Source organism: Ursus arctos, unplaced genomic scaffold (assembly GCF_023065955.2).
Source record: "Ursus arctos isolate Adak ecotype North America unplaced genomic scaffold, UrsArc2.0 scaffold_9, whole genome shotgun sequence".
In the NCBI taxonomy this organism is placed as follows: domain Eukaryota; kingdom Metazoa; phylum Chordata; class Mammalia; order Carnivora; family Ursidae; genus Ursus; species Ursus arctos.
The window spans coordinates 40,562,403-40,590,065 of record NW_026623111.1 but is presented as its reverse complement, the minus strand read 5'-3'; the positions used below and the strand labels follow the sequence as shown (position 1 = coordinate 40,590,065).

At 46.6% G+C, this 27,663-nt stretch overlaps 1 protein-coding gene across 4 annotated transcripts in view; it reads left to right on the top strand.

Moving 5' to 3' along the window:
- Positions 1-27,663, top strand: part of LNX1 (ligand of numb-protein X 1) — a 199,771-nt gene that overhangs the window by 79,378 nt on the left and 92,730 nt on the right. For 2 of the 4 annotated variants that reach the window (XM_057309693.1, XM_026508887.4), the window contains exons 2-3: positions 4,682-4,809; positions 20,739-21,224. In XM_057309693.1, the coding sequence (XP_057165676.1) occupies positions 20,833-21,224 (392 nt within the window). In that variant the 5' untranslated portion in view covers positions 4,682-4,809; positions 20,739-20,832. Of the gene's footprint in view, positions 1-2,765; positions 2,870-4,681; positions 4,810-18,879; positions 19,047-20,738; positions 21,225-27,663 lie in introns of those variants that run through there. The other 2 variants (XM_044387733.3, XM_057309694.1) reach the window with 2 other exon arrangements.

Sequence of the window (27,663 nt, the reverse complement as noted above, 5' to 3'; positions counted from 1 at the left end):
AGGTTCCAAGTCCAATAACTGAGGTACTCCCTCTCCCCCAAAGAGCGCACAAAGGAGAGAAGTGTCTGCTCCTAGAAGCTCGTCTGCACACCAGGCAATACACAGGCCATGAGTTTCTTGAGAGAACCAGAATCTCCTCCCCATACACAGAGCCAGACGGCATCTATCACAGCAGCTGAGAGTTGTGATTATTACTATTATTTTCCATAATTGCCCTTGTGGGATCTGCTTATTTGCATCATGCTAAGCACTTGTCATTAACCAATGAAAGATTTGGGGCTAAGCTAGTTTAAAAAAAAAAACTGAGGCCAAGATGATGGAATGTATACAGCAATTCTATCTCATAATGCTGAGTACTTTCAGCCAAAGTGGCTTTGTCTCGAGATGTGTTTATTAAAATCATGTGGACTATGTTTTGTTGTGGCATTTAGTCATCTGAGACAACTCTACAAATATGCCATAAAAAAAAAAAGGAAGCAAACAGGGGCAAAGTAATTCTGACAAATCACGAGGCACGGTCTTAGCAATAGGTTCATTGCCAGGAGGAATCCTTGAGAACGCCAACGTTCATTGTGTCGATCTAGAAGGAAAGAGCTTTGAAAACAGATCTCCTTTCCCCCTTTAGATTTCCCTGTCAAGATACATAAAAGAATTCAAACTAATCAAAAAGCCCAAGTGAGCCGGCTGGTTAACGAGGACAGGCCCAACCTTGAGCTCAGAGAGATTTCTAATGCGTTCCACCTGTCCCTCCAGACGACCATGCTTACAGGATACACCGACTGCGAAGGAGGCGTGCCTCTAAAGAGAGCGATGATCGGAAGGTAGCCGAAATGGCATCTCCTGGAAATTCAGCTCCACGCTGAAAACATGGTCACTCTGTTTTTTCTAGAGAAGTGTACTTCTGATCCCCTTTATTTCACCTCCTTCACCCCCGACACACACACACCTCCCCTCTGGCAACCTCCAGTCTGTGTGCTGTATATAAGAGTCTATTTTTCGGTTGGTCTCTTAAAACACTGTCGCTCTTAATAAATTACTCTGTGCTCAAGATGCTGAATTTCCTTCTTCCTGTTTTTTTTCCCCACAATTAAAAAAGCTGTGTATCCATCATGAGAGTAGTAGCCAGCGGCACCGTGAAGACGTAAGACAGTCAGCCCTTGAGGGTCTTCATGATCTGATCCCACCTTACCCGTCTAAACGTAGCATGCCGTGGATCCCCTTCCTGGGCCTCCCCCTGCCCCCCACCACCCCTTCCTCCCCAACACACACAGGCTGTGATCATCCCTGCCTCCATCTACACTGCCACCCCGTCTGGAACCATGTGCCCTTCCCACCATCTCGCCAACCCATCAAGGTCCCATACATGCTCCATGAAGTCTTCCCCAACCTGTCAGCACCACTCTTTTCCTTTCCTGATTATCCCTCCATCTTCTGTGAAATGAGGCATAGAAACTACACTGTCTTTGGACTTCCATCTTGAAGATTCTGAGGTTACCTCTCAGCAAAAGGGCGCCATGGCCCTTCAGCAAGGACTAGTGCCTCCCCTGTCTGGTGTGGGGGGAAAGAATGGAACGGTGTGTATTTAGTATTTGCCAACCCAGTCTCAACTGTCCATCATGGCCGTGGTTTGTACTGGAACTCAATTTTACATTGTCTCATATTATCCAATTGTAGGGAGTTCCGTGTTCTTATGGCTGTCCTAATAGAGGTTCAGATTTTGAAGGGATAGACTGTTGAAGTTACAGAGAGAAATAACCATAAAAGATGTCATTGAGACTTACAACTGATCATTCTAAAGGGGCCCCTCAAGTTGATCTTCCATTCCTGGGGTTGGTTTGACGGGATTCCAAAAGATGATTTTAAGTGATGTATTCAGGGTGTGTTTTCTCATAACTGTATGTATAAATATATGCATCTGTGCATATGTTCTATACATATATAGTCTATGTATAAACCAGATTAATAATTCATTTGCAACTGAAGACACTCCTTCCCAGAAACTTACACCCCGCAGGGCTACTTCCACAAGATACTTCCTTCCTAATAGAGGATGGGTAAGAAGTTTCATTAGTGTCCAAGAAGTTGCCTGGGGAGCATGAGATCAGAAACCCTCCTCCCCTTCTTTCCACTGGTTAAAACTACTCTGGGCCTGCTGCTTGCTGGCTGGGCTGCCCTTAAGTAAATTCTCAGCCTTCCTATGCCCTAGTTTTCTCACTTTAAGTGCAAATGGTACCTAGTGTTTAGGGCTGTTGTAAACGGTACTTGGAGCCACCACCAAGCACTTATTCAATGTCAGCCTTTGTGTTTATTACTTTTATCTTTTCACCAATACTTGAGAAATATCACTTCCTTAATAATGCAACAGCCTAATGGGGCAGAAGCCCATACTGATTTTTGTTAACCTTTAGAGATTGTTCTAAATCTAGGAGTACCAGGATGTGTCTCACGTAGGATGGCTGACTGTGTGAACTACATCTACTGTTGTTCTCTTTCTCTTCGTTTATACAACCACACCAGGGAGTGAATTCCACTCCTGCTTCAACTCTTGTTCTTAATTTTTTATTCATCAGGCCATATATGCAGAAGGCCGAGTGTCTGTGAATACACCAAGTGAAGCCCCATGGCCTGGAGGCCTTTGGATAAAGCTTATGCACTGTCACTTCCTACCAATTCTTAAACCCACCTCACAGCTCCCCCACCAAAAAACCAACCGACCAACCAACCAACCAACCAACCAAAATCTGTCTGTGATTCCACCCTCCCAGGACAGACTTGGAGGCCCTAGAAAAAGATGAGGCATGACTGACACATACAGAAGGCAGGTGGCCTCGAGACGGCTGGAGGCTCGGCCTTCTAGATGATTCAGCAGGTTGGTTGCTTGCCCTGCCCTTCTCAGGGCCCAGGGGACACCCTGTCCAAATGAAGGAGAAGCCTTTGCTTTGCTGATGTTTCTCAGTTGAGTATAAGCTGGGGACTAGTCCTTTTGCTGAATGACCCGCATGGAAAAGGGTTTGCCTCTTCTGTTGTTGCTAACACTAAAGGAGACGCCAGCCAACCTTAGTTTCTATTGCATGAAAACGTGAATGGGGATTTTTTTTTTAAAGCTTTTCATTCTCTTCAAAGTACACCCAGATCCCAGGTGGGGAAGGTGGTATAGAGCCGTCTGAGGCGGCTGGGGGAAAGGAGCCAGCCCTCCTCCTAGTGAGGTGTCCAGAGCGGGCCCTGCACCCCATGCCCTTGACTACAATTTCTCCTCCTTCCCTCCCCGGCCGTTTTAGAAGGTATAGGATGACTGGCTGCGCCCAAAGGTGAGGCCAAGAGAACAGAATCAAGACTTCCTTCCTTCCCTCTTCTCCCCCTCCCCCTCTCATTGAGTCCCCTCCCTCCACCCCTCCCCCAACCAAGACGCCAACCTACCTACCCACGCACCGACCAAAACCCGCTAAAGCAGTACAAAGTTAGAACGCGTGGAACAAAAGGGTTTCCTGGATCAGAAGAGGGACACAGAATAGCGGGGCGGCGGGTATAGGAATATCCACATTTTTTTTTCTTCAAGGGAAAAAAAATGTGTCTCTGGGCAAGCAGGCCATCTCCTGGGAGGAAGAACCCACAATTTCCCCAGGTAGCACATTCCAGAGAATGAATGAATGGTCGGGAGATGCTGGACGGGAACCACAGAAATACACAGCTTTTAAATACAATGAAGGGAGTTGTTTACAATCCTCTGGAAGATGCCAAAGGGTTTAAGAGTCAGTCATAATAGCTCCCAGCTGCTGAACTCTGGCGTTACCGACTTTTCCTGCGGGAAGAGCTGAAGCAGCGCCGTGACTTGTCCAGGGTCACACACCACACTTGGGACAGAAATAATTCTGACTCCTTCTTCCTGGCTGTAACTCAGCAGACAAAGCCACCTTATTACTGTACGATCATTCAAATCTGAATCATTTAAATTGCTCCTAATTGCAGGCTTAGAGGGAACTGTCAGCGCCATGTGACTAACTGCCCCGCAAGCCGTGGAAGGAACAGCCGGAGTTTTACAAACTCCTCAATATGGAATTAAAACGCTGTCCTCCCACCCGGTTGGGGGGGGTGTAGGGAAAAAGTATGTGAAAACTCGACTTTGAAACTGCCAACTAGTATCCTGCTTAGATTTTTAAAAAATTAATAAATTTGAAACATCACCTCCAATTTTTAATATCGGAACAGAGAAGCACTTGGCATTCAAAGGGATGCCATTCAGAGCGGCATTTGAGGGGAACTCTCCAATATTTTCCAAGCAGTCGATAGATCTTCACACTCCTTTTTTCTTACGCCCCCCAAACACTGTCTCCGTGTTTAAATTTCCTTTTTAACTCTTTTATAGGCAGCTATTTGGGAAGGGGTGGGAGGAGGGGGCCGCCGAAGCCACCCGGCTTGTAGGTTCAGATCTGTCCACGGGGCTGGACACGTGCTGTGCTCAGGAAAGAAAGTAAATTCCAACGGGCAAATTGCTCTAACTGATTCATTTGTCCGCACAGAGACGCCACCTACCTGCTCGCAGGTATTCAGGTAAATGACAGGTGGGCGGGACCTATACTGACTCTTTCAATAGCTAAGGTCCCAGAAATGTTTTATCTATGAGGCTCCTGTGATGTCACACGTTTCCTGCTCTCGACCAACCAATGCCCTCCTCCTTCCTTAGGCACCTGTGCACCAAGGTCGAGCCTGGTCACTGCTCCGGCAGCCCCAGGAGCCGCTGGATTCACCCACAAGGCATGGGAACTTTGGGGCTGCGGCTGCCTTGAGAGACCCGGACACACACTGGAAAAGGTGAGTTGAAACCCTCCATTTTTCTCTTTTGGCATGTAGACCCCTGGCCTCTAAGGGATCTGAATGAGGAATTTGAATGAGAAAATAAAAACTGAATGGCTTAGCCCGGGTGTTTTTCCCATAGGAAGAAGCCCTTTTGAGAGGGAAGAGCAGAGAGATGCCTTTGACATTTGGTTGCACAGGAAAATTCTCCCAGGCCAGATATTTAATCCTTTTTGTTTCTCTTAATCATTAAGCCAGCCTCTGCTTGTCTGGGAAGTTGATCTGATTTTTTTTTTTTTTAACCCTGGAGTGGAGTGCAGGGGAGACTTTTTTGAAACTGAAAGGTTCAGACCTGTTCAGCCCGTTTAATGGGGGTTGGGAGGCCAGCGCCGAATGAATTCAGAGTTGCCTTATTTTTGCCTCATTTGCCTTATTTGGCCTTACTTCTCTGCGTTTGTCTCATCAGAGCCCATTTCCATCTGAATCTGTGAGATGACCTTGCATTTTTCCCCCCAGAAGTCTGGTTCTCAGACGGGTAACTTCTGCTGCCCTCCTCGGAAGCCTTGCTCTCATTTTCTTCTCTCCTTCTTCCCTGAAAAAGTCTACTGTTTTCTTTGTTCTTTGTTGACACTCTTAAAAACCACTTTGCAGTTCGGATTAGAACTGTTTACATCCAGACCTGGACCGGCTGCCTGCTGACCTTTGGTTAAAGTAAAGATTATTTCCTCCGTGCTTCACAAGAATGAATGTAACTTTGGGTCGGACTTTTTTTTTCCAATTCTTCCACTTTTTTTTTTCTCTTTTAATAGCAAATATACTGAAGAGATTGTTCTGCCAGGACCTGACTTTTTTTTTTTTTGGAAGTAATTTTACCTCTAGGATCCATTTGTGTTTTCTTAATCCTGATCCCCCAGCCTGTACTACTTCTGTTCTTGACAGCCCAAGAGCCATACTCTACAGCCAGCATGGTCGTTAGGGAAAAGAAAATAAACCCAGTCCCCTGCTGGGATGAGCTGGAAACCTTGGAGGGAGAAATGAACCAGCCAGGGGACATTTCAATCCGGATTCCCTCATCAGTTACTTTTCTGAGATGGCAGTTCGCAAACATCTTTGCAAAGGAATAGCCTGTTAGGAGTTACACTCGCATTCATCCACCCGGAAATTCAAGGTGCATGTCAATGAGGAAAAATTGACACAAGCTGAGAAAAGTTTTGTCTCAGACCGGTGCTTCTCACCACTGGGAATCTGCCCTGGCCATGTTGCCAATTTCTCTCTCCCTCCTTGGAGGCTTGTAGTGTTCTCTCCCTGACCTTTGTCTGTTCTTTTCCCCTGAGTGGTGTGTTTGGATGGTGGCTATGAAGCTGTCCTTTACTAGTTTTCTCACTCGATTCAGAGCTTTGTCAGCAGAAGAAAGAAAAAGATCTCTTTGATCCTGAATCTTTCTGGAGAGAAATGTGTCTTTAAAGTCACAAACCTCTCCACAAGAAGCATTCCCTCTGGATTACCACGGTCTGTTAGCTCTTTGCACAGTAGCGAAGCTAGGATCAAATGTATCATTTCATCACTGTATGTCAGGGTCCCTTGTTACTAAAGGAACAAAGCCGTGGATGCTGTGCCCCCAGATAGAAGAAAGGAAAGAAATTACAGAGACTGGAACCCAGAGTCAGGTTCTGTGGAATGTATTTGGTCTCTTGGATAATTTACACCCAAGTCTTGTCCAAAGGGCTGAAAGACCCACAGTGGTTCCCTGCCTGTAGTAACTTCACCTCTTGGTTCAAGCGGCAATAAATAGGGCCTGGTTGGAAAACATACAACGTCTTCCATTTACATTCATGAGCAAGTTACTCAACCTCTCAGACCTTCAGTGTCTTCATCAGTGAAACAGGAGACAGTCCCTATGATACAGAGTGATCATGAGAGGTAAACGAGGTAGCATGTTGAGAGCATCAGGCGGCCAGTGTCTGGGGCTACATGGGCGCCAAAGAAAGGCGCCGTCGTTCTTGAAGGAGTTTTCCTGCGTGCTTGGCAGAGATGGTCTGACCCTACCGAGATAAAAGATCTTCTGTGGTTGTCATCATTAGGAACCCTGATAGTCCTTGTGATGGTTATTAATTGTACATAAGTAACTCCAACGTGAACAGTTTAGAGAACGAAAACAGGCAGGAGGCAGGAGAATGCTTAAACTATGTCACACAAGCCAGGCAGATCGGTCTCTGCCAGGTCCCAGACCTGCGTAGGAGCTGCTGGCTGCTGCTCTTCCTCCTGCCGTTCCTGCTGCGAAGCTCTCAGGCCACAGCAGACCCGCCGAATGTGGTCCTCTGCAGGCCTGCGGGGGAAATGTCCCATTGTCCTTTGCTGTAATTTGACTTGGCAGGCGGCCCTTTCTGCTTTCAATTGCGGACGGGGTGCTTGGTTTCCTCCAATCTTGAAGATAAACACCCTTGGCCTCAGCCTGGTGAGCTGCCACGCCAAGTCACCAGGACGAGGAGGAGGCTGGGAGCCCGCACTGCACTAGGGAAGGGGGCCTGTGGCTTCCTTAGAGACGGTTGCCTCACTCATGGACTGTCCCGTGCCGTTGGATGACCTTGAGTCATTGCGTAAGAGCAGAAGTGTTCCCAGGCTCCTCTAAGTCTCACCCTACCCGGAAAAGCTAAGGGAAGTTTTCATCATTCACGAGCAGATTGAGGACAGGGGTTCGTAACCTCGACCCTACTACTGCGTGCTTAGGGGGTCCTGGGGAAGAACCTCAGCCTCCCTGCCCATCAGTTTCCTTATTTATTTACTTTTTCCCAAAAGAGGGATGCTACAGCAGTGTGCACACCCAGCCTGGTCCTCTAGCAGAAGCTAGGTGGGCTGCAGACCGAGGGGAGTAAGTCGGACTGCCTGCAGGGGAGTGGACGATGCCTCACTGGGAAATACTGGTCTTACTGAGTTCGCAGTGGAATAGTGCTAGTGCTTTAGACTAGCGGTTTGGCCTCTGCCATCAGATTGCCTGTTTTCAAAAGCCAGCGCTCCCTTATGCTAGCAGCGTGACCTGTAGAGGCGATTGAACCCCGCTTTGCCTCAGCTGTAAAATAGGCTTATTATGAGGAGGAAATGAGTGAAATGTCTAAAGTGCTTAGAATATGACCGGGTACAATGCGAGCTCTTGCTAGTAGTATTTTTTTGAAGGAGGGTAGAATCAGACAGATCTGGGGTCGAGACCCGGTTCCGCCATGTAATTGACATAAGTCTCTTAGTGCCTCTTTGTCTCACTTGGCGTCATCTGCAACGTGGACGACTTCCCAAACCCGTGCCGTTCTGAGGAATCACTGGAATGGTTTCATGGAAGGTGCCTGGTATACGATAGAGCAGGTGTTCAATAAGGGTGACCCTTGTTAGACTAGTACAGGCACAGCTCTTGTTACGTGCGGGCATACTTGGCCTAATGGCATTTTGCAGACACTGCATTTTTTACAAACCGAAGAGTGTGGCGAGCCTGCCTCCAGCACGTCTGTCAATCGATGCCATTTACCCCACAGCATTTGTTCCTTCATGTCGCTGTGTCACATTTTGGCAATCCTCACAGTATTTCAAACTTTTCATTACTCTTGTATGTGTTACGGTGATCTGTGCTCAGTGATGATGACTCACCGGAAGCTCAGAGGATGGTTAGCATTTTTTAGCAATAGGGGATTTTTAAATTAGGCACGTACCTCACTTGCTTAGACATGATGCTATGGCACACTTAATAGACTGCGGGAGCGTGTAGACTTTGTTGTTTTTTGGTTTTTTTTTTAGATTTTATTTATTTATTTGACAGAGAGAGAGACAGCCAGTGAGAGAGGGAACACAAGCAGGGGGAGTGGGAGAGGAAGAAGCAGGCTCCCAGCGGAGGAGCCTGATGCGGGGCTGGATCCCATAACACCGGGATCACGCCCTGAGCCGAAGGCAGACGCTTAACGACTGCGCACCCAGGCGCCCCCAGTAGCGTGTAAACTTTTATACACACCGGGGAACCAAAACAGTCACCTGACTCACTTGATTATCATAGCCGCTTTCTTGCGATACCCGCTTTATTGGGGTGGTCTGGAACTGACCCCAAACTGTCTCTGAGGTGAACCTGTAGCAGAAACAATTATTCTATCGGTTACCGTTCGACTTCTCAGGTCATGCTACAGTTTGGACATAGTAATGATGGAAACAGTAGTCAGGGGAGGGCCAAAGACTCTTTGAGAAAAACAGATTTCCCGAAAGGCCCCCAAAGGTTTAGAAAGAAAACCTGTTAACAAGGATGATCTTGTTTATCTCAGAGCTCCAGGGTAGGGTGGCTGCCCGGCGAAAGGCCCGGGCTTCTGCAGACCTGTGGCAGGAGGATTCTATGATATAAATAAACAGTGGATCCTCCCAGAGCCACGATCCCCAGCCTCCTGGCTTCCAGTGTCTCCCTTTTGGAGTGGAAAAAATAGGGTCTGCTGCTGGGATTCTGACGACTTGGAAGGCCGTTCTTGTAAGAGGCTGCCAAGAGAGGACATACGAGGGAGGCTCTGAAATGTGTCCTCCTCATCGCCTCAGTATTCATGGACCTCCTGGCGGTGACACATAACTATTCCTGATATTTATGTGCTGGCATCACATAGACTCACTTTTATGTGGGCGGCACATTTATGGTCCTCTGACAGTGCCTCCAAACTATCAAGGGCTTTTCAAAACTATTTGGAAGGAAGACTACATCTCTCTTCCTGGGTTAATGGGATTTAGCCATCTGTGATCCCCAAAGAATAAGGGTTAACATGAAAACCAGACAAGTTGTTTAGTATAAAAACTGCACTTAGCTGAAATCAGAAACCAAGAATGTCAGTTGCCTCCTGTAAACCCCTGACACTCACCATTTCCTCTTATTTTGTTCTAAGTGGACAAAGACCCCACAGTGACCTATTGCTTCGTTACAGGGCAACGCCTCTCAGATCAATATAAGAAAGAACTTTCTAAGAATGAGAGCTGTCCAAAAATCCAGTAGATTGCTTTTTGGGGTATTGACTTTCCTGTCACTGAAAGTGATTGGTTTTTGGTATATTTGGTATATTTATTTGGTCTATTTGTATGTGCCCGGTATGTACTGCTAAGTGAATGAATGAATGCCAATTTGTGTTTCTTTAGTGAACCATATTCATCTGTAAAAGGGAGCTTATATTGATCTCATAGCAGTATTATAATGACTAAATGAGAAAATACATGTAAAGTACCCAGCACAGTATCTTGCACCTAGTGAATTACTCATTAAATAGTAATAATTATTATGCTTTATTTTCTACTTCTTCTGAAAAGGAGGAGGAAGAAGAGATTCCTGCTTCAGGTAGGGATGGTAGACAAGATGACCTCCAAATTTGAGATTTAGAGTTTTTAAGAGAATCTCTTCATTTCTATTCTTTTCATCCCTGCCATTCTTCCTCTGCCTTTCTGCAAGAAGCTCTTCCCCTTCCTGTGGGAACCATGCTCTTTGATATGGTAGATTGACTAGTGAACTAGTGCTGCCGTGGCAGTAGGTTCCGGCCCAGTTCACCAGGGACGTTGTTGTTGTTGTTGTTTTACGTCACTCATTTGTGCCTCGGAATGTGTGGATTTAAATTCCACCATTATTTTCCGGTGACTGATTTGCTTCTTACGTTTGATGCATTTGTCACAGGCACACGAAAGACTTCATCTACAGCGGAGTGGAAACTCTCCAAGAATTTTCTTTAATAGCCTCTTGGCACAGTGCATGGCAACAGCACATGCATGATGGTGAGGCGTAAATATGTCATTGCCACCTGGGAGATGATTTGCATAACTTGCCTATGACTGCTTCTGTCAGTCACGTGGCCGTCTTTGAAGAGAACACTGCATGTTTACGTTCCTGCGTGCTCACATTAATACGTGAGTCACCTAGTGTTTTCAAACTCCTCACTCGGTAATCTGGTTAGATGTGTATTGTGTTCTCTACAACACACACACTCAGCTGGTCTATCTGTAGTCTTTTGCCCCGGGGGCCCCTAGCACACTTGGCTTACCAGTCGTCACCGAAAACATCTGTATTCTAACTTAATGGAATAAAAGAAAATCATTACATTTTTACACGAGGGCAGAACTGCCTCCTTAAGAACGGGGCGGTCTAAGTGGCTGCCATTCCCAACATAGTTTCCATATCCCATGTTGAGAGGTGCTGGTGTGGCTCACTGGGGATGTTTACCCCATTCCTGGGGGGATGCCCCTGAAAATACACAGCCCTCTGTGTTAGTTTCCCAAGACCGCTGTAACAAATCACCATAAACCGGGTGGCTTAAAACAACAAAATTATTCTCTCCCATTTCTGGAGGCCAGAAGTTTGAAATCAAGGTATTAGCAGGACCTCACTTCCTCAAAATGCTGCAGGAGAGAATCCTTCCTTGCCTCTTTCTGCTTCTGGTGCCTCCGAGGATTCCTAGGCCTGTGGCCACATCACTCCAACCTTGGCCTCTGTCTTCCTGTCACCTTCTCCTATGCGTGTGTGTTCTCTTCTTCTGTGTCTTATGAAGACACTTGTCATAGGATTTAAGGTAAATTAGATAATCCAGGATGACCTCATCTCAAGATCCTTAATTCATCTTCCAAGACTTTTTTTCTAATAAGGTCACATTCACAGGTTCTGGGGATTAGGACAGGGCAAGATATTTTAGGGGGCCAACATTCTGCCTGCTACACCCCTCCCCAGCTGACACTCATACATATAGGCTCCTCCCACTACTTATAGAGAGATTCCTTGTCCACGTGGAGGCTGGATATTGGTCAAAATTTGGGAAAGGGAGTTATAATCAGCAGCCTTCACCACTACCATCATGTATTTCTATGTTCAAGGCACAATAGTAAGTGTCTTATGATCTGAAAACCTATTGAGTTTTTTCAGTCAGAGTTTTTCAGTTTTTGATGTATGTACAAAAGCAAGTCAGTAAAGGCCATCTTGCATTGCTTTTTTTTTTTTTTTTTTTAAGATTTTATTCATTTATTTGACAGAGACAGCCAGTGAGAGAGGGAACACAAGCAGGGGGAGTGGGAGAGGAAGAAGCAGGCTCCTAGCGGAGGAGCCTGATGTGGGGCTCGATCCCAGAATGCCGGGATCACACCCTGAGCCGAAGGCAGACGCTTAACGACTGCACCACCCAGGCGCCCCCGTCTTGCATTGCTTTAAAAGACAAGTAGTATCTTGATTAAGGAAGCAACCAATCCACTGAACCATCAAACCACAATTGGATAAGTGTCTACTTCTGGGTGCCATGTTTTCGAAGGGACCTTAACAAACTAGAGAACATCCTGGGTAGACCCTTTAGTACCACCTCAGCTCCAAGGAAGACAACTGGAAGAACCAGAGACAAAAAGAAAAGAGAGAGACCACCAATTCTCTCTTTAATTTGGAGTGGGGGGGTTGTCATGTTTTGAGGGAGCAAATGTGATCTCCGTCACACTGAAAGGTCAAAGTAACAAAAGGAAAGCATTCAGCTGTTGGAAAACTAACGAGCTCCCCATCATTGTAGGTGTTTCAAGCAGAAGCTGGTGGGCCGTCCTGTAGGGCTGTTGTGAAGAGAATCCCTGCATTTGGGGAGAACCTAAGATTCTTACCCAACTCAAAATCCTGTGATTTCTTAATAAATCATTTTAGAATCTCAAATACAAGTCATCATGTGACCACACTAGTATGCATATTTCTCTTCCTTGACTGGGGGATTTGCTCAGGGTCTTTCCCTACCTTAATTTCTTCCCACTTGTCCAAATACCATTAATCTTTGATGATCTGCTCTGAGGCCCAACTATTCCATGAGCTTTCCTGACCATTCTGGGTTACCTCTTTTCCTCCAAATCTTGTCCCTGGCTCTGGCTCCTATTTGGGGGAATGGGGATAGGTGGGTCATATTCCTTGCCATACTTATCGTGTATTTTTTTTTGTAGCGCTTTAACATTTTTTTCCTATATGTAAGCTCCATTGTTTGAATTAGACTTAAGCTCACTGAAGATAAAATTGAATTCCCTATGGGAGCTCCCACAGATTTTAAGACAAATGCCAGATTTGACATAGGTGATCAATGAACATATATAGAATTAAAACAGCAGAAACAATGTTGAGAACTCAAATTTCTTCTTTCACCTTGTCTTGCCCTCTATAGAATTTGGTTATCTGTTTAAAAAAAAAAAGCATTTCCTCATTCTGTTTCTCAGCCTTGGGTGGAAGAATGTCAGCCTGCTTTTCCATGCTTCTCCTCTGACATTAGCGCTTCCCAAGATCCTATGGCTAGTATGTGCGTGAACAGAGCCCTTGGTCAACGCAAAATACTCTGTCTTCATATTGTTGTTGGCAGGGGGTCAGCTCCATTCCACCATGCTGGTAGACCAGGAGATGGAAAGACATTTTTTTTTCTGGGACAGAGGTCTTACAAGCAAACCCAAGTAGGAAAGGGGTGCCATGATACGCAGGCGAAAGGCAGTAAATCTTCAGTCAAGAGAGGCAAAGCTCCTCCCCAGGCAGCTTGTGAAAGATCTTCCGTGGGCTACTAAAACTTGTATCTGATCTGCTCGCCACTTGGGACTCTTTTCACTTAAGCACTTCCCTTGTTCTTCCCACTTTCTGTCTGTGTTCTCGGTTGTTGACTCCAGACATTGTCTCCTTTTGGTTAAATTCACCATTAATTTCCTGAAGGTATTGTGACCTCTCTAAAGACCATTTAGATATATTTTTTTCTGTCCCTTCTAGTGTTGGCAACACTATGCAGGCTAGTGTCATTCACAGATGCAATGAGTGAATTGCTTGCTCCCTCTCTGAGATCAGGGATTTAGATATGAAGTAGGATCAGAGCTAACCCTGACCTTTGCACCTGCCTTTTTTGTGTTCTCTCTCCTTTGCCTCTGGCAATGCAGTTGGCACCCCTGCCTCCTCAGCCCCCATTTCAAACCCTCTTGGTTAAAAGACAGTTTTTAACCCACGTGTGGCAATTTTTATTCAGGTCACTAAAGCACTTAATTCCTCTCTATTACTGATGGGTCTAGAAGCTAAGGAATATTCCACAGAGCACTGTCTACCCTCTTATGTCCCTTAGTTCACAGTTGGTATTTATAAAAATTGATGGCACATTATTGATACCTCCAACTTTCACACAATTTATCTATAATTTAAAATGTAATTATAAATTTATTTCGTTTGATAGAGAAAAATAGAGCTTGCCCTAACTTTGGCAATCACTCCCCCCACCCCATAATCTAATTTAGGAGTTCCCCCCAGGCCAGGCAGTGGGTAGACAAACACGCCAGGTGATCATTATTTTGGAAGGAGGAATGAGGCCACCAGTGTGAAGACTTTCCCAGCACTATTCTATTCGATCCCTGCAGGAGTGTGTTTCTGGTCTTCACGGTCCGGGACGGTGTTGCTGACTGACTGGGATCTCTGCACAGTGGTGGGGCCTCCATGACCAGTTTGAGCCCAGTTCTGCCACCCTTCTGCCCTGCGTAGCTTTGTCCAAATTTCAAAGAATCATCAAGTACCAAAATCCTCAGGCATGGCTTCTTGAAGATTAAAGTTCCCTCCGAAACCCTCTAGCATAGCGGTTCTTTGTGGGTTTGTGTTTATGGGAAGCACCGGGGTTGGTGGAAGGGGTTAGGAGATTTCGAACAACATTAAGTAAGTCCGCAGAACTTCGGAAGCTGCCGCTTACACGGTCACGGAGTCCCGGCTGCAGGGAATGTTTGTCACTTAACGGACACGCTCTCAAAACGAAGCTCTTTCGGGATCCAGTCATCTCGTGCTCACCTTGGGGCCTGGCTTTAGACGACACTTCTCTCCTCTGCGTGAAGCCAGTTCTTCCTCTGGCTCATGAGCCCTTCGGCGACCTGCTCACCTAACGGGCCAGTGACTAGGGCCCCCTCCTCAGACACTTTCCTTTCCAGCCCTCGTGCAGCTTTTTGTCTTTGTCTTTGTCTTTGTCTTTTTTTTCTTTATCTTTTTCTTTTTTTTTGAGGAACATCCAGACCTGCAGGACTTCCGGTTCATCTCATTGGCCTCCCGTCGGCTGCCCGTGGCCTCACTTTTTTAACTTTTTCATTTGTTAGGGACGTCAGTGCGTGTTAATCAAGGTTTGTGCTCGGATGAAAAAAAAAAAGATCTCTGATTTGCCATGTGTTTACATGGTTTCCATTTCTCTTTTCTCCTGTTGTTCAGTTTGTCAGTACATTTTATTTTTTTTATTTTTTATTTTTTTAAAAGGTTTTATTTATTTATTTGACAGAGACAGCCAGCGAGAGAGGGAACACAAGCAGGGGGAGTGGGAGAGGAAGAAGCAGGCTCCTAGCGGAGGAGCCTGATGTGGGACTCGATCCCGGAACACCAGGATCACGCCCTGAGCCGAAGGCAGACACTTAACGACTGAGCCACCCAGGCGCCCCTGTCAGTACATTTTAGAACAGCAAGAGTTTTCAAAATACAGGAACGCTTACAGACACATGGGAGAGTCCAGAGCCCCAAATACCACTCATTCTTGGGATCGGTTATGCACTGCGGATTCTAATACTCAACTGTTCAGCCACTGAGGAATTTCTGTTTAGATAAATCCGCCTAATGCCACCAAATATCTTTGCGTTTTCTAAACTGTGTTCCTAGCCGCTACTTTTCTACTTTATTACCCTTGATTTTTTTCCCCCTCGGTGCTCAAGAATTGCTAATAGCGTTCCCCAGGCCTCAGGGCAGCGTCTGGCTCAGAGCAGGCCAGGACCGCAGTGACAGCGGCGGACCGAGGAAGCAGACGCCGTCCTAGCTCTGCGTGAAGTCAGTGCATTTCACTCTGTCCTCGAGTTTGGGGGTGCATTCTACCCCAGTAACTATAGGAGGGACACTGAATAATCGGGGAGTGTGCAGAGGAGAGTGGTCAGCCTCACGGAGTATATGGAAACTGGAGGGAACGCCAGAGAGCCTAAGGCTGCCGGACCTGGAGGCTGGGGCGGGAAATGGGGTGTCTTCCAATAATTAAAGGACTTAAGGAATTTGACATATTCTTTTTTTTTTTTTTTGAATGTGACATATTCTGAATAGCTCCTAGGAGAATACTGACACCCTCGGAGGGGGCAGGTGAGTTCTAGAGAAGGAAATTTTGTTCTGTCTACAGACTGTCCTCCAAGTGGAGCTCTCCAAAGCAGGATGGTCTATTTTAGAAGGTGGTAAAAGGCTGTTCGTGTAGGGACCTTCCCTCAAGGTCCCTTTCAACACAAAGAGTCTATGGCTCAATGTTTCGTCTTTGTCAAGGTCTAAGTCCCAATGCAGGCCACACTGCCACTGACTGTGAGGATGAATTCTTTTTAATAATGTGACATCCTATTACTGTTGTTGTGAAACTGTGACTCACACAGCCATTCGGGAGGAGCTGTGGAGTCAAGCCTTGTCCTTGCAGGAGAAGGAAAATGTGAAATTGTCAGGGCAGCCTGCCAAACGATATGTTTATCTGTTGTCTTTCCAGCACAGCGCATGGTTTATCCTGGGGTAACCATTTTCTGCAAAGCCAGTGCGCATTTAAAGGAGAATGAGCGGGACACAAGCACACCAGGGACCCCGTCATTCTGGTCGGTTATGTCACGCAGACATTTTCCCACTTCCAAACGGGTTATATCCCAAAGGCTGTTCTTAAGACTCTTGGATTTTTGTGCAGGTGACAGGATACATAGGACCTCTGACGACCTTGCAGACGGTGCGGACTCACTGTTTGCTCTGGAACGTGTCTTTGTTGTCAGCAGAGAAGTTTAGAATTTGAAAGTTAGGTAGAAGAACTTCTGTACAAATTCTAGGTGTGACCATAAACTCGCGGAAAGGAAGCAGGGATTAGGACCTAGATGGAGATTTTTATTTTTCTGGGCACTTCTCACCACTACATTGGTGGACTGCATGTACCTCTCAAAGTCACCTTGGACTTCTATTGCACCCCAAATCACAGGAGAAACAGGAAAGATCATTCCTAAACCACAGTAGGTTTCTACGAAGGAAGTGTCCGATTTTCAGCCTCGTGCCCCAGACAGACACCCAAGGAGGGAACTGACTTCCGTTCTCTTTCTCCAAACTGCAAGGAAGCCATATTGCAGCTCTGTCTCCTTACCTCCGCCAGGGCCAGAAGTGCTGAGGGCTGGCACACTGAGGGGCACGAGTGGACTCAAAGCTGGCGGGCCCTCTCACTTACTTGCAGAAGAACAAATAGTTTACCTTTTAAGCCATAATGATTTTTGGTGATTTTTTATCAGTTCAGCAAGGCACACCTATGTTTTAAAAACATGATACATCATACATGTTTATGAGATGTAAACTAGAAATAAGAAATTTCAAATAGGGGTGCCTGGGTGGTTCAGTCGTTAAACATCTGCCTTTGGCTCAGGGCATGATCCCAGAGTCCTGGGATCAAGCCCTATATCAGGCTCCCTGCTCTGCTGGGAGCCTGCTTCTTCCTCTCCCACTCCCCCTGCTTGTGTTCCCTCTTTTGCTGGCTGTCTCTCTCTCTGTCAAATAAATCAATAATAATAATAAAAAAATCTTAAAAAAAGAAACTTCAAATAATATTAACCATATTTTAAAAAATCTACCTAGTTCTTTTTTTAGCGCCCAAACTGCTTTTTTTGGCTAATTCTCTCATAATCTGTGTCTATTCATATAGGTTTTATTTAGTCTAAAGCAAAGTTAGAAAATATATACAGGAGTGTTTACGTTAATATAATGTGAAGAGTATGGTCTACTCACATGGACAAGCACCAGGGAATTCAAATTTCCCTTAGAAAAACAAAAAAGAAATTGAGGTTGGAGCTAGAACCCGCCATCTTTGCTTGCCCATTCCATTCACTCGGTCTTGGGCATTCTAGTGGTCAGTAAAGACAAAGAATATTTTTAATCAGAGTCTTGGAAAAGGCTACTAGCAATGGGCCTAAAGAGATTTTAAACCTAATTTCCTGGGGCTCTTATGTCCGGCCGGTTTCATTATGACTAGTCGTGATCAGGAAAGATGCTGGGACATAACATAGTGAAATGCGTAGGAACAGAAGCTGGAGTCAAACCACTCTTTGTTTGTTTCTCTTTTGGTGAAACTGGCAAGTTACTTCCATGTCACACGTCAGCTTCTTCATCTGTTAAATGAAAACAAACAAACCCCAACAACCCTAGGGATTTGCATGGATTAAATAATATAGTCTATAGAAGGCCCCTCGGTACAGTGCTGGGCACGTGGTAAATGCTCGAAAACTGTTAGAGAGCAAAGAAAAAAATATTTTCCCAAAAGCTGATCACCCAAAACAAAGGAAAACCCTCTGCTTTATGAGCACAGAATCCTAGAACTCTGTTTCAGAAAGGAACTTTCTAGTATCGGTTTGGTGGCTTGCTTTTTTTTTTTTTTTTTCCTTTTTTTTAAAGCCAGGGTTCTTCCAACAGAATAGTATAAGGAAACTGATGTGTCAGAGACATAAAAATGGGGTTGGGACTGGGTGGGGTGGAGAAGTGGGCACAGCTCTATCCAAACTGCCTTCCCATCTTCTCTCCCCTGGAAGACTCGGAGGCATCTGCCACTTTCCAGAACACAGTCTGAAAAGCCAAACATCTGCTCCAACTCCACCATCTCACCCATAAGGGCCAGAAATGTGAGGTTGTTTTTTCAGTGGCACGACCAGAGCTACAAGTGCATTCCCGTTGCTTGTCAGTACGGCACAATGAGAAAGAACGGACAGGACCCAAACATGTGGGAGTGTTTGGCCAAACTCTTGTCAAAGTTCAAAATACGTGCACTTTTTCCCTGTAGTGGATGATCATTTTTGGGTGGCCCATTTCCGTTTTCATGTTGACTTTTGGACTGTTCTCCATGCCACTTAAAGCATTTCCTGTGTAGTTCCAGTACCTTCCATCAGCCTTGAGGACACAAAGCAGCTGTGTATGTTTCCATGAAATTTGACTAGAAACAACTTCACCCCCTTCTGCACTCTCTACCTTAGCCTTCCATGATCTCTTCTGATGCTAAACAAAATGCTATGATTTCTGAATGTTTTTGCATTCAGGACATTTTACTTCAACCTCTTGACCAGAGTGTTCTTTCAGGCATATGAGCGCAGTCCGGAAATGTAAACACGAAGCTGACCCAGAGAGAGATTGGAGTCAATGTATTTTCTTTTTGAGATAAGGCTATGCTCCTACAAACAACCTTGGACTTCATTTGGTTAAGAAAAAAGATGGAACGTGGTTTAGGAATGCCGTGCCATTTCCAAATGCGGTGGGTTTTCTGTTAGGTTCTTCGTGTGTTTTTATGTTCTTCTGGAATGCCTAAAGTCTTTTTGTTTACTTTCCAAAATGAAGGAAGTTGAGGGGGCAGTAGGTGAGGGAGGGTGCAGGATTCTTACTCCTCACGAAAGTCAACCCAGAGTCACCTAGGCCTGCTTCTCTTCGCACTGGTCATGCGGGCTGCCAGTTACCTGTGCTCACGCCTGCCTCCCCTGGACTGGGGACTCCGCGAGAGCAAGGGCGTGTCCTTGAAAGCTCGCCTGAAGGTCTCCACACCCAGCTTACTACCTAGCTCAGAGCCGGTGCTCAAAACGTATCTATTGAATGATTCTAAGACACTTCTAGATATTTTTTAAATAATATTTTTTATTATGTTAGTCACCATACAGTACTTCCCTAGTTTTTGATGTAAAGTTCCATGATTCATTACTTGCGTATAACACCCAGTGCACCATGCAAGACACTTCTGGATATTAATCAGGAATGTTAAAATCTCCATTATTTGGACTCCTATCGCAAAGGAAAACACATAGTGTGATAGTATTCGACTGGTTTGAAATATATATATAATTAAGTAAAAATACTATTAAAACAAAGCAAAAAAAGACCGGTTATAAGAATTGTAGCTTTCATTTCCTAGGTCGATTAGGCTAGTCGGGAGACCAAATGAATTCGGTAACAAATACATGTAGAAATAGTAGCTGATATTGACGGAGTACTTAGTATATTCCAGGTACAACTGTTCGAGCTTTATGCCTCATATCTCATTTCATCCTCACAGCAATCCTAGGAGGTAGGCTGTTGTTACTCTCCTTTTACAGACATGGATTAAATCTCTGGCCCTCAGCGGCGGTGGGATTCGAACCCAGGCAGTGCAGTCCCAGAGCCCACATAACCACTAAGTGACTGACTGAGTGGATGAAGTGCATACGGAAGAAAGTGTTCTCTCACCACAGTGAACATACAACAGACTCAGCAGCTCTCATTTCTTCTCAGATAATTTAGTCGAAGGCTCTGTTGTCCTACATTTTCTGAGTTTTAGAGAAAGTTGGGAAGAAAGATAAGAGAAAGCCATTAGAGTGTTAACTGTTTTTCTTCTTGTCCTGATCAGAGCATTTTATTTTTTAAAAAGATTTTATGTTTATTTGACAGAACAAGAGAGAGAGAGAGAGAAAACATGAGCAGGGGGAGTGGCAGGCAGAGGGAGAGGGAGAAGCAGACTCCCCACTGAGCAGGGAGCTGGACACAGGGCTCCATCTCAGGACCCTGGGATCATGACTTGAGCTGAAGGCAGACGCTTAACTGACTAAGCCACCCAGGCGCCCTCTGACAGAGCATTTTATAAATCACTGGTCTAATTGAATTTTATTAACAATTTATATTTCTTAGGCCATATTTCTTTTGAGTGACTCTAGGCATTTCCCAGATAGTACCCAATGGTTTTTCCCACCCCAACGTGAGGATGTTAAAGGTAAACATTACTGCCACTAGGATGGGTGGTAAACTGAGGCCTAAGGAGACAAGGCCCCTTGCCCAAGGTCATGTCGGTCACCAGAGTGGGTAGTGAGCCCTGGCCCAATGACAGCTCAGTTCCCTGCCCACTGGCCACAAGGTCTCATGTCCACTGCAAGTGGAGTCTTCGGCGGCCGTGAAAACCAAGATGAGCTCTCTTGCTCTCTTTCAGGTCTGTGGATGGCTCCTAGAAGATCTTAATTTTCTCCTGAGGACATCCTGTTTTCCTGGGTCAGTTTCCTGTCGGACCGTCTCCCCAGTTGACCATGAGCCAGCCAGACCCCGCCTGTCCCCCTGATCCCAGCCCTGCTCCCCTGTGTGTGGTATGCGGCCAAGCCCACTCCCCCGAGGAGAACCACTTCTACACCTACACCGAAGATGTGGACGATGACCTCATATGCCACATCTGCTTGCAAGCTTTGCTGGACCCTCTGGACACGCCCTGCGGACACACGTATTGCACCCTGTGCCTCACCAACTTCCTGGTGGAGAAGGACTTCTGCCCCGTGGACCGCAAGCCCGTGGTGCTGCAACACTGCAAGAGGTCCAGCATCCTGGTCAACAAGCTGCTCAACAAGCTGCTGGTGACCTGCCCATTCTCGGACTACTGCGCCGAGGTCCTGCAGCGCTGCGATCTAGAGCGGCACTTCCAGACAAGGTAGGGGCTCCTCGGGGCCGGCCCCGCGCAGCCCTGTCCTCTCGGGGACAGCTGGGCTCGCCGGCCTCCCGGGGCCAGTGCTGTCCTCGGGGCCGGGCGCCCCACGAGATGTCTTTCCTCTGCCTTCTTTGCAGCCGATGAAAGCATTCACCCGAAGGAATGATTTTCTCGCTGGGGTTCGGTGTGAGAACGTGGCACACGGTAGAGTTGTGGGGTATCGGTGTCGGGAGAGGTTCATCTTTTGATGGTAACATAAAATTTGCCACTTTAACCATTTTTAAGAGGACAGTTGAGGGGCATTAAGTACATTCACCCTGTTGTGCAGCCATCACCACTGTCCTTTCTCCAGAACTTTCTTCATCTTCCGGGACTGAAACCATGCTTATTAAACCAAAATGCGCCTTTCCCTCCTGTCTGGCCCCTGGTAACCCCCATGCTACTTTCTGCCTCCGTGAATTGCTCTAGGAACCTAATGGAAGAGGAATCATACCGTATTTGTCCTTTTGTGACTGGCTCATTTCATGCGTGTGCATTCTGAAATGCCAAAGATCCTGCAACGATCTGAGGAGCAGATTTCTCTGGGGCTCGTGGCCCCCAAAAGATTTCCTGGTGGGCATTGCTTATCTTTTCACATCAGAAAATGATTATTAAAACCATTACTGTTAATGATTAATCCATGATCATTAAAATGTCCTCTGTATGGGATTTGACAAAGCCCAACTCTTCTTTGAGGAGATGCGAGGTATTGTCAACTAAGCTTTCAAGGGAGAAACTGTTGTCTTCTGGGAAGTTTTTGGCCAAGGTACACACGGGTGGCAGAGTGATGGTGTGACCACCTCCCCTGGTGGCCGGCATCACCCACTCCACCTGTCCGCCTCTTACGTTGTCTACTTACGCAGTCATGTTCCTGGGCTTTCCCGTGTGCACGGCCTCAGGGCAGCCCTGGATCTCGTTTCGCATGAGGCACTCTCTTAGGGCATTTAAGGCGCTTAAGAGAGGCTGAGCAATAATACCACACTTATTCGTAAGAGGAAATGTGGAAGCTAGTGTTTACCTTGGTTCCTGTCATGACAAGGGCAAGAGGTAAGTGTAGGTGTTTTTTCTAAAGGTCACATACCTTAGGTTGTGAATCTGAGGCTTTGTTTTTTAGGACACGCAGGTTCTCTGACATAGAAGTTTGCATCCAGGGCAATGGCCGGGCGGTAAAGCTTAGCACTTGTTTTCCATCCTAATTACATCCTTGAACTTGCTTTTTGCCCCCAGGAAATTGAGTGAAAGGCATCTAACTTGGGTTTGTGGGTTGCCTCTGACCCTCTGTTGCTGGCATCTAAACTAGGGTACCCCTCTTCTCACTGCCCAGAAGGAGGTGTGGCCAGAGGAGAAGGGGGTGAGGGAGGCTCCTCGCGACCTTTGCTGGAAGTTTGGCCCGGCAGGGAGAGGCACCGTATGCAGAGAAGTAGGTCGGGGGCAGGTCAGAGTGAGGCAGTTGCTGACAGTTGCTGGTACAGAGGGCCAAGGCCGGGGCCGCAGTGGCTAGGGCAGGCAGGGAGCGGTGGAGGACATAGGTCCTGGTAGAGCTCCCCTCCGCCCCGCCCCCCCCACCCCGCATCACAGTCCATGCTCCCGACAGCGCACCGTCATACAGTTCGGGGGCTGTACGAGTTTCCTATTGCTGCTGTAGCGAGTGAGGTCAACTCAGGGGCTTCAAACCATGCAACTGTGTGATCTTACAGCTCAGAGGGTTAGAAGTCCAACGTGGGGTGCGCTGGACTGACATCAAGGGGTTGGGAGGGCTGATTCCCTCTGGTCCTGGGAGAGAATCCCCTTTCTTGCCTTGCCTAGCTTCTGGACGCTGCCTGCCTTCCCCGGCTTGTGGCCTCATTCCCCATCGTCAAAGCCAGTCTCTCTGCCTGTCTCTGTCTCTCTCTCTCTCTGTGTCTCTCTCTTTCTGTTTGTCAATCTCTTTATCTCTGTCTCTCCCTCTCTTTCTCTGTCTCTCTTTTTTAAGATTTTATCCATTTTTATTATTTGAGAGAGAGAGAGCATGAGTGGGGTAAGTGGGAGAAACAGACTCCACACCAAGCAGAGCAAGATGTGGGGCTCGATCCCGAGACTCCGAGATCATGACCTGAGCCGAAGGCAGATGCCAACCGACCAAGCCACCCAGGCACCCCTCTCTCTTTCTGTCTCTCTCTCAGCTCTGCTTCCATCATCCCATCTCTCCCCGTGGCTCTGGCCTTCCTGCCGCCCTCTTGGTGATTACATTGGACCCAGCTAGATAATCTACAAGCATTTCCTCATCTGAAGATCCTTAATTTAGTCACATCTGCAAAGTCCCTTTTGCCCTGTAAGGTGACATAACCACAGGCTCTTGGGACTAGGAGGTGGCTGTCTGTGGGGGCAGGCGTTGTTCTGCCTGTCACAGGAGCTCCGCAGGGGAGGGATAAGAGAGGGGAGAGCAAAGGAAAGAAATGGGGGTGGTCTCTGGAGACAATGTGAACATAGCAGCTTCTCCTCACCTCCTCATCAACCACTGACTGGGGTCAAGATTGTCCCAAATACTAGGGGTAAGATGGCATATGGATCGGAGGGTGAGTTCACCACGGCAGTGGGGCAGGAGAAGGGCCAGAAAGAAGCAGTTGGGTCCTCTGGGGTCTCCAGGGGAGAGAGGACACTGGCGCCCCTCAGCTGCCCAGAGTAGGAAGGTCATTCTCCCGCCCACACAGGTGCTGTGGCCCACACACCTCAAGGAAGCCCAGGGAAAAGTCTGGACGAATCCTCAGCTGATAATGATATGCTCAATTGAAAAACAACAGTGAGGAAAGAACCCAAAACTAATTGAAATCACCTCTTCACACTGAGGCCTCAGAAGTTTTCACAGGCACCCGTCAGCAGCTCCCTGCGGAGGGGAAAACTCCCACGTAAGGGAGGTGCGGGCCTCAACACCCGCTCTTGATCCGCCCCACACGTCAGCCTCCTAAGTAGGTTGAAACCAACATTTCCAAAAATATGTTGTAGATATTAGTCATCAAATGCTTAATATACACTCCCTCCCCTCCCGCTCTGTGGGCGTTTGATTGGCAAGGATTCGAAACTTGGAGCTAATCCAGGACCTGACTCTGGAGCCCTGTTAGGTGTCGGGCCAGCAACGGGCCAGGGGTCCATCTCCTCCCCTATCCCTCAGAGTGGATATGAAGATTAAATTGTTACTGCTCTAGAGTGCCTTTAACTGGGAGCCCCAAGAGGTGACCAGGAAGCAAGTGTGTTCCTTACGTTTCCATAAGAGACCTCCAGGTCGGTGGCCGCACACACCAGAGCGCGGTCACACATTGGTACTAGAAGATAGCTTTCTTTGTAAATTTTGCATCTCAGTTTCGGTATTTAAAATGTAATGAGTTTTTAAAAAATATTATCTGGCTTGTGGCATTGGAATGAATATAAACTAGGCCGGCTCAGGGTCTATCTAGTAAGGAGACTTAACTACGATGCTGGTTGAAGATCTCTGTGTGACCGAGTGGGTCCACACACTCCCGTCCAGCAGATCCCAGTAGCTGAACAGTCCCGGGCTTCATGGGGAACTTCAGGCTTAGGATTCTCCACCTGTAGAATGGGAACTTATTTCGGTTGGGCGCCTTGAATACGAAGCTCTTCAGAAATGAGGGGCATCTGGGTGGCTCAGTCGGTTAAACCTCTGCCTTCAGCTCAGGTCATGATCCCAGGGTCCTGGGATCGAGCCCAGCATTGAGCCTCCCATTGGGCTCCCTGCTCAGGGGGAGTCTGCTTGTCCCTCTGCCCCTCCCCCCTGCTCGCACTCTCTTGATTTCTCCCTCTCTCTCAAATAAATTAAATCTTAAAAAAGAAAGAGAGAAATGAATCACATTTCGAATGTTCTGGGAAAAGACGACGTGGTAGAGAAATATTTCCCCCCTCAGCCGAGGTCTCTGGTCATGACCTAGCCATAGGTCCACGCTCATCCTAACCGTTGACTCGAGCCAGAGACCCGGGCCGGCAGCATCACGTCTTTAAACAAACACTGCCTGTGTTCTCCAGAATTCATGTCGTTTGTAAACACTGCTGTAAACATTGTTATCTGGCCTCTTGAGACCCTGAGTTGAATGTAAATCCTTCAGTGCCACATTTAGGACTGATTGTGGTTGTGCATGACTGGCTGGACCAGCAGCTCCTTGGACAACTGTTTCTGATGTCGGATGAGCGGGTTCCTCCATGAGAATGTGCCTGAGCATGTGAGCTAATGTTTGGAATCTTCTGGCTACTTCCATTGGCCTCTGTCCTCTTAGATGCTAGTGGACTCCCATCGAACAGGTCTCCTGCAAAGAATTCCCACGAGGGTGACAGGCTCATGGAGTCGAGAGACAGACAGCCTTCCTAACCAAAGGACATTGCCAGGAGACATGGCAGGGCTGGTGCCGGGGCTGGTGCCAGGGCCGGTCCGGCGCATCTCTCTTGACCCAGAGCAGTGTGTGGGAGGAAAGCCTTCACTTCCCTGATCCTCAGTGGGAGTTGTCTTAGGCTCACGACTACATCTTCCTTGTGTAATAGCATCATCCACATGTATGATATTTATCAAGGATCTACAATAGGCCCTGCCCAGAATGAAAGAAAAATCTTTTTTTTAATGATTTTTTATTATATTATGTTAGTCACCATACAGTACATCCCCGGTTTCCGATAGAATGAAAGAAAAATCTATATGCACCATGATTTCTGCCCCTGAGGAAATGACCTTTGAAGAGTGGAGAAGTTGAAATCACGTGCACAGTGAATTGTTTCATAGGATAAGTCCCTTTGCCCTTCAGTTTCTGTCTTATGGAAGACAATAACTATGGGGGATAATAAAGCTGACCCTTAAGCTACTATCAAGAATAAAGAGATCATTGTTCAGGGTTTTGAAAACAGCCCTGAATGAAAATGTGTATATAATTGGCCCAAGACACATCTGACTGAAGGCTCCTGGGGTTTTGTTTTGTTTTTTAAATTAACTTTGCACCCCAAGTCCTGGGAGTTTCTTCTCCAAAGACCTGCCCCGGAACCTTTCTTGACCTTTACTTCCAGCAGGTGGCCCTTTCGGTAGTGTGTTCTGTACAACACAGACACAGTTACTGTCTGAAGTGCAGGGAGGATTCTGCTGCCGGAGGAAAGGTCTGGGGGGCAGTGCCCTGTGGAAGGATGGATGGGTTACAAGTCTTGTTGGTCACGTCAGCCAGTCTCCACATTTTCCCTATAACTGTGTTTTGACATACATTCTTCAAGTGACATTCCAATCCTGAACCCAGCTTTTTCCTGGTTCCTACCTGGCTGAGAGCTGCTCTTTGCACACTCCTGGGCACGGAAGAAATGAGGCAGTTGTCCTGTCTTAACTTTCCGGGAGAATCATTGAGTTTCAATCATGCTCCAAGCAATTTGCTAAAGAAACAACATTCTCCGGGGCACTCATGCCCTGAAATCTTCCTTACCTTTTCTCTCTCTTCCTGGACATTTGTTTTCCATCTGTATGAATGCTTGACCTCTGCCATGGCTCTTCCCTCGTTGGAAGTCCTGAAGTCCTTTTGTTTTGTTTTGTTTTGCTAATTTGCATCTGATCAAGGAAGATTGGTCCAAAAATTTGACTCTTGAACCAAGTTGAATTCTAGTTCCTTCAACAAGTATTTATTGAGCATTTACTGTGTTCTAGGCACTATGGTGAGGATACAGCACAGAACAAAATCAGTAGAGCTCCTGCCTGCAAGGAGTTCCCTGTTTAATGAAGAGAGACAAAAAAACAGGAGGTCATAGGTAATATCTGAAATTACATTTATGGTTAGGTAGAACTTAGGCAAAGGGTACAAGGGTTAGGGTTAAGGCTATTTACTGGCACTGTAGCTACAGAATATGACCATTTGAATGTGGGATTCTGTCCCCAAGGGATTTTATTAGGATTACATCTGATGGCAGATATGAGAAAATTCAAATTATATTGGTTTAACTTTGCAAAAGTTTCATTTGTCTTATATAACAGAAACTATGGGGGTAGGAAGTCCATGACTAGTATAATGTTATCATGATGCCATCAGGAATCCAGGCCTTTCTGCTTTGCAGATTAGCTTTCATCCTCAATTTTGTCACCCCTCGCTTCCAAAATGGGTGCTCAAACTCCAGCATCACATCCAAGCTCCAGGCAGAAATAACCAGGTAGGAGGTACTGGCAGGAACGGCAAACTGACAAATGTGCAAACTGAGACTTTTGCTTTAAAAAACTTTCTGGGATGCCTCACCCAGTAATTTCTGCTTATACCTCTTTGGCCAGTATTGTGTTATATGGCCAGCCATCCGTGAGAGAGGCTAAAGCACATTACCCCCTCGAACTAAACCTAGGTTCTGTTAAAAGGAAGAAGAGAAGATCAGATCTTGCATAGGCAACCAGCAGTTTTTGCAGCCTCTA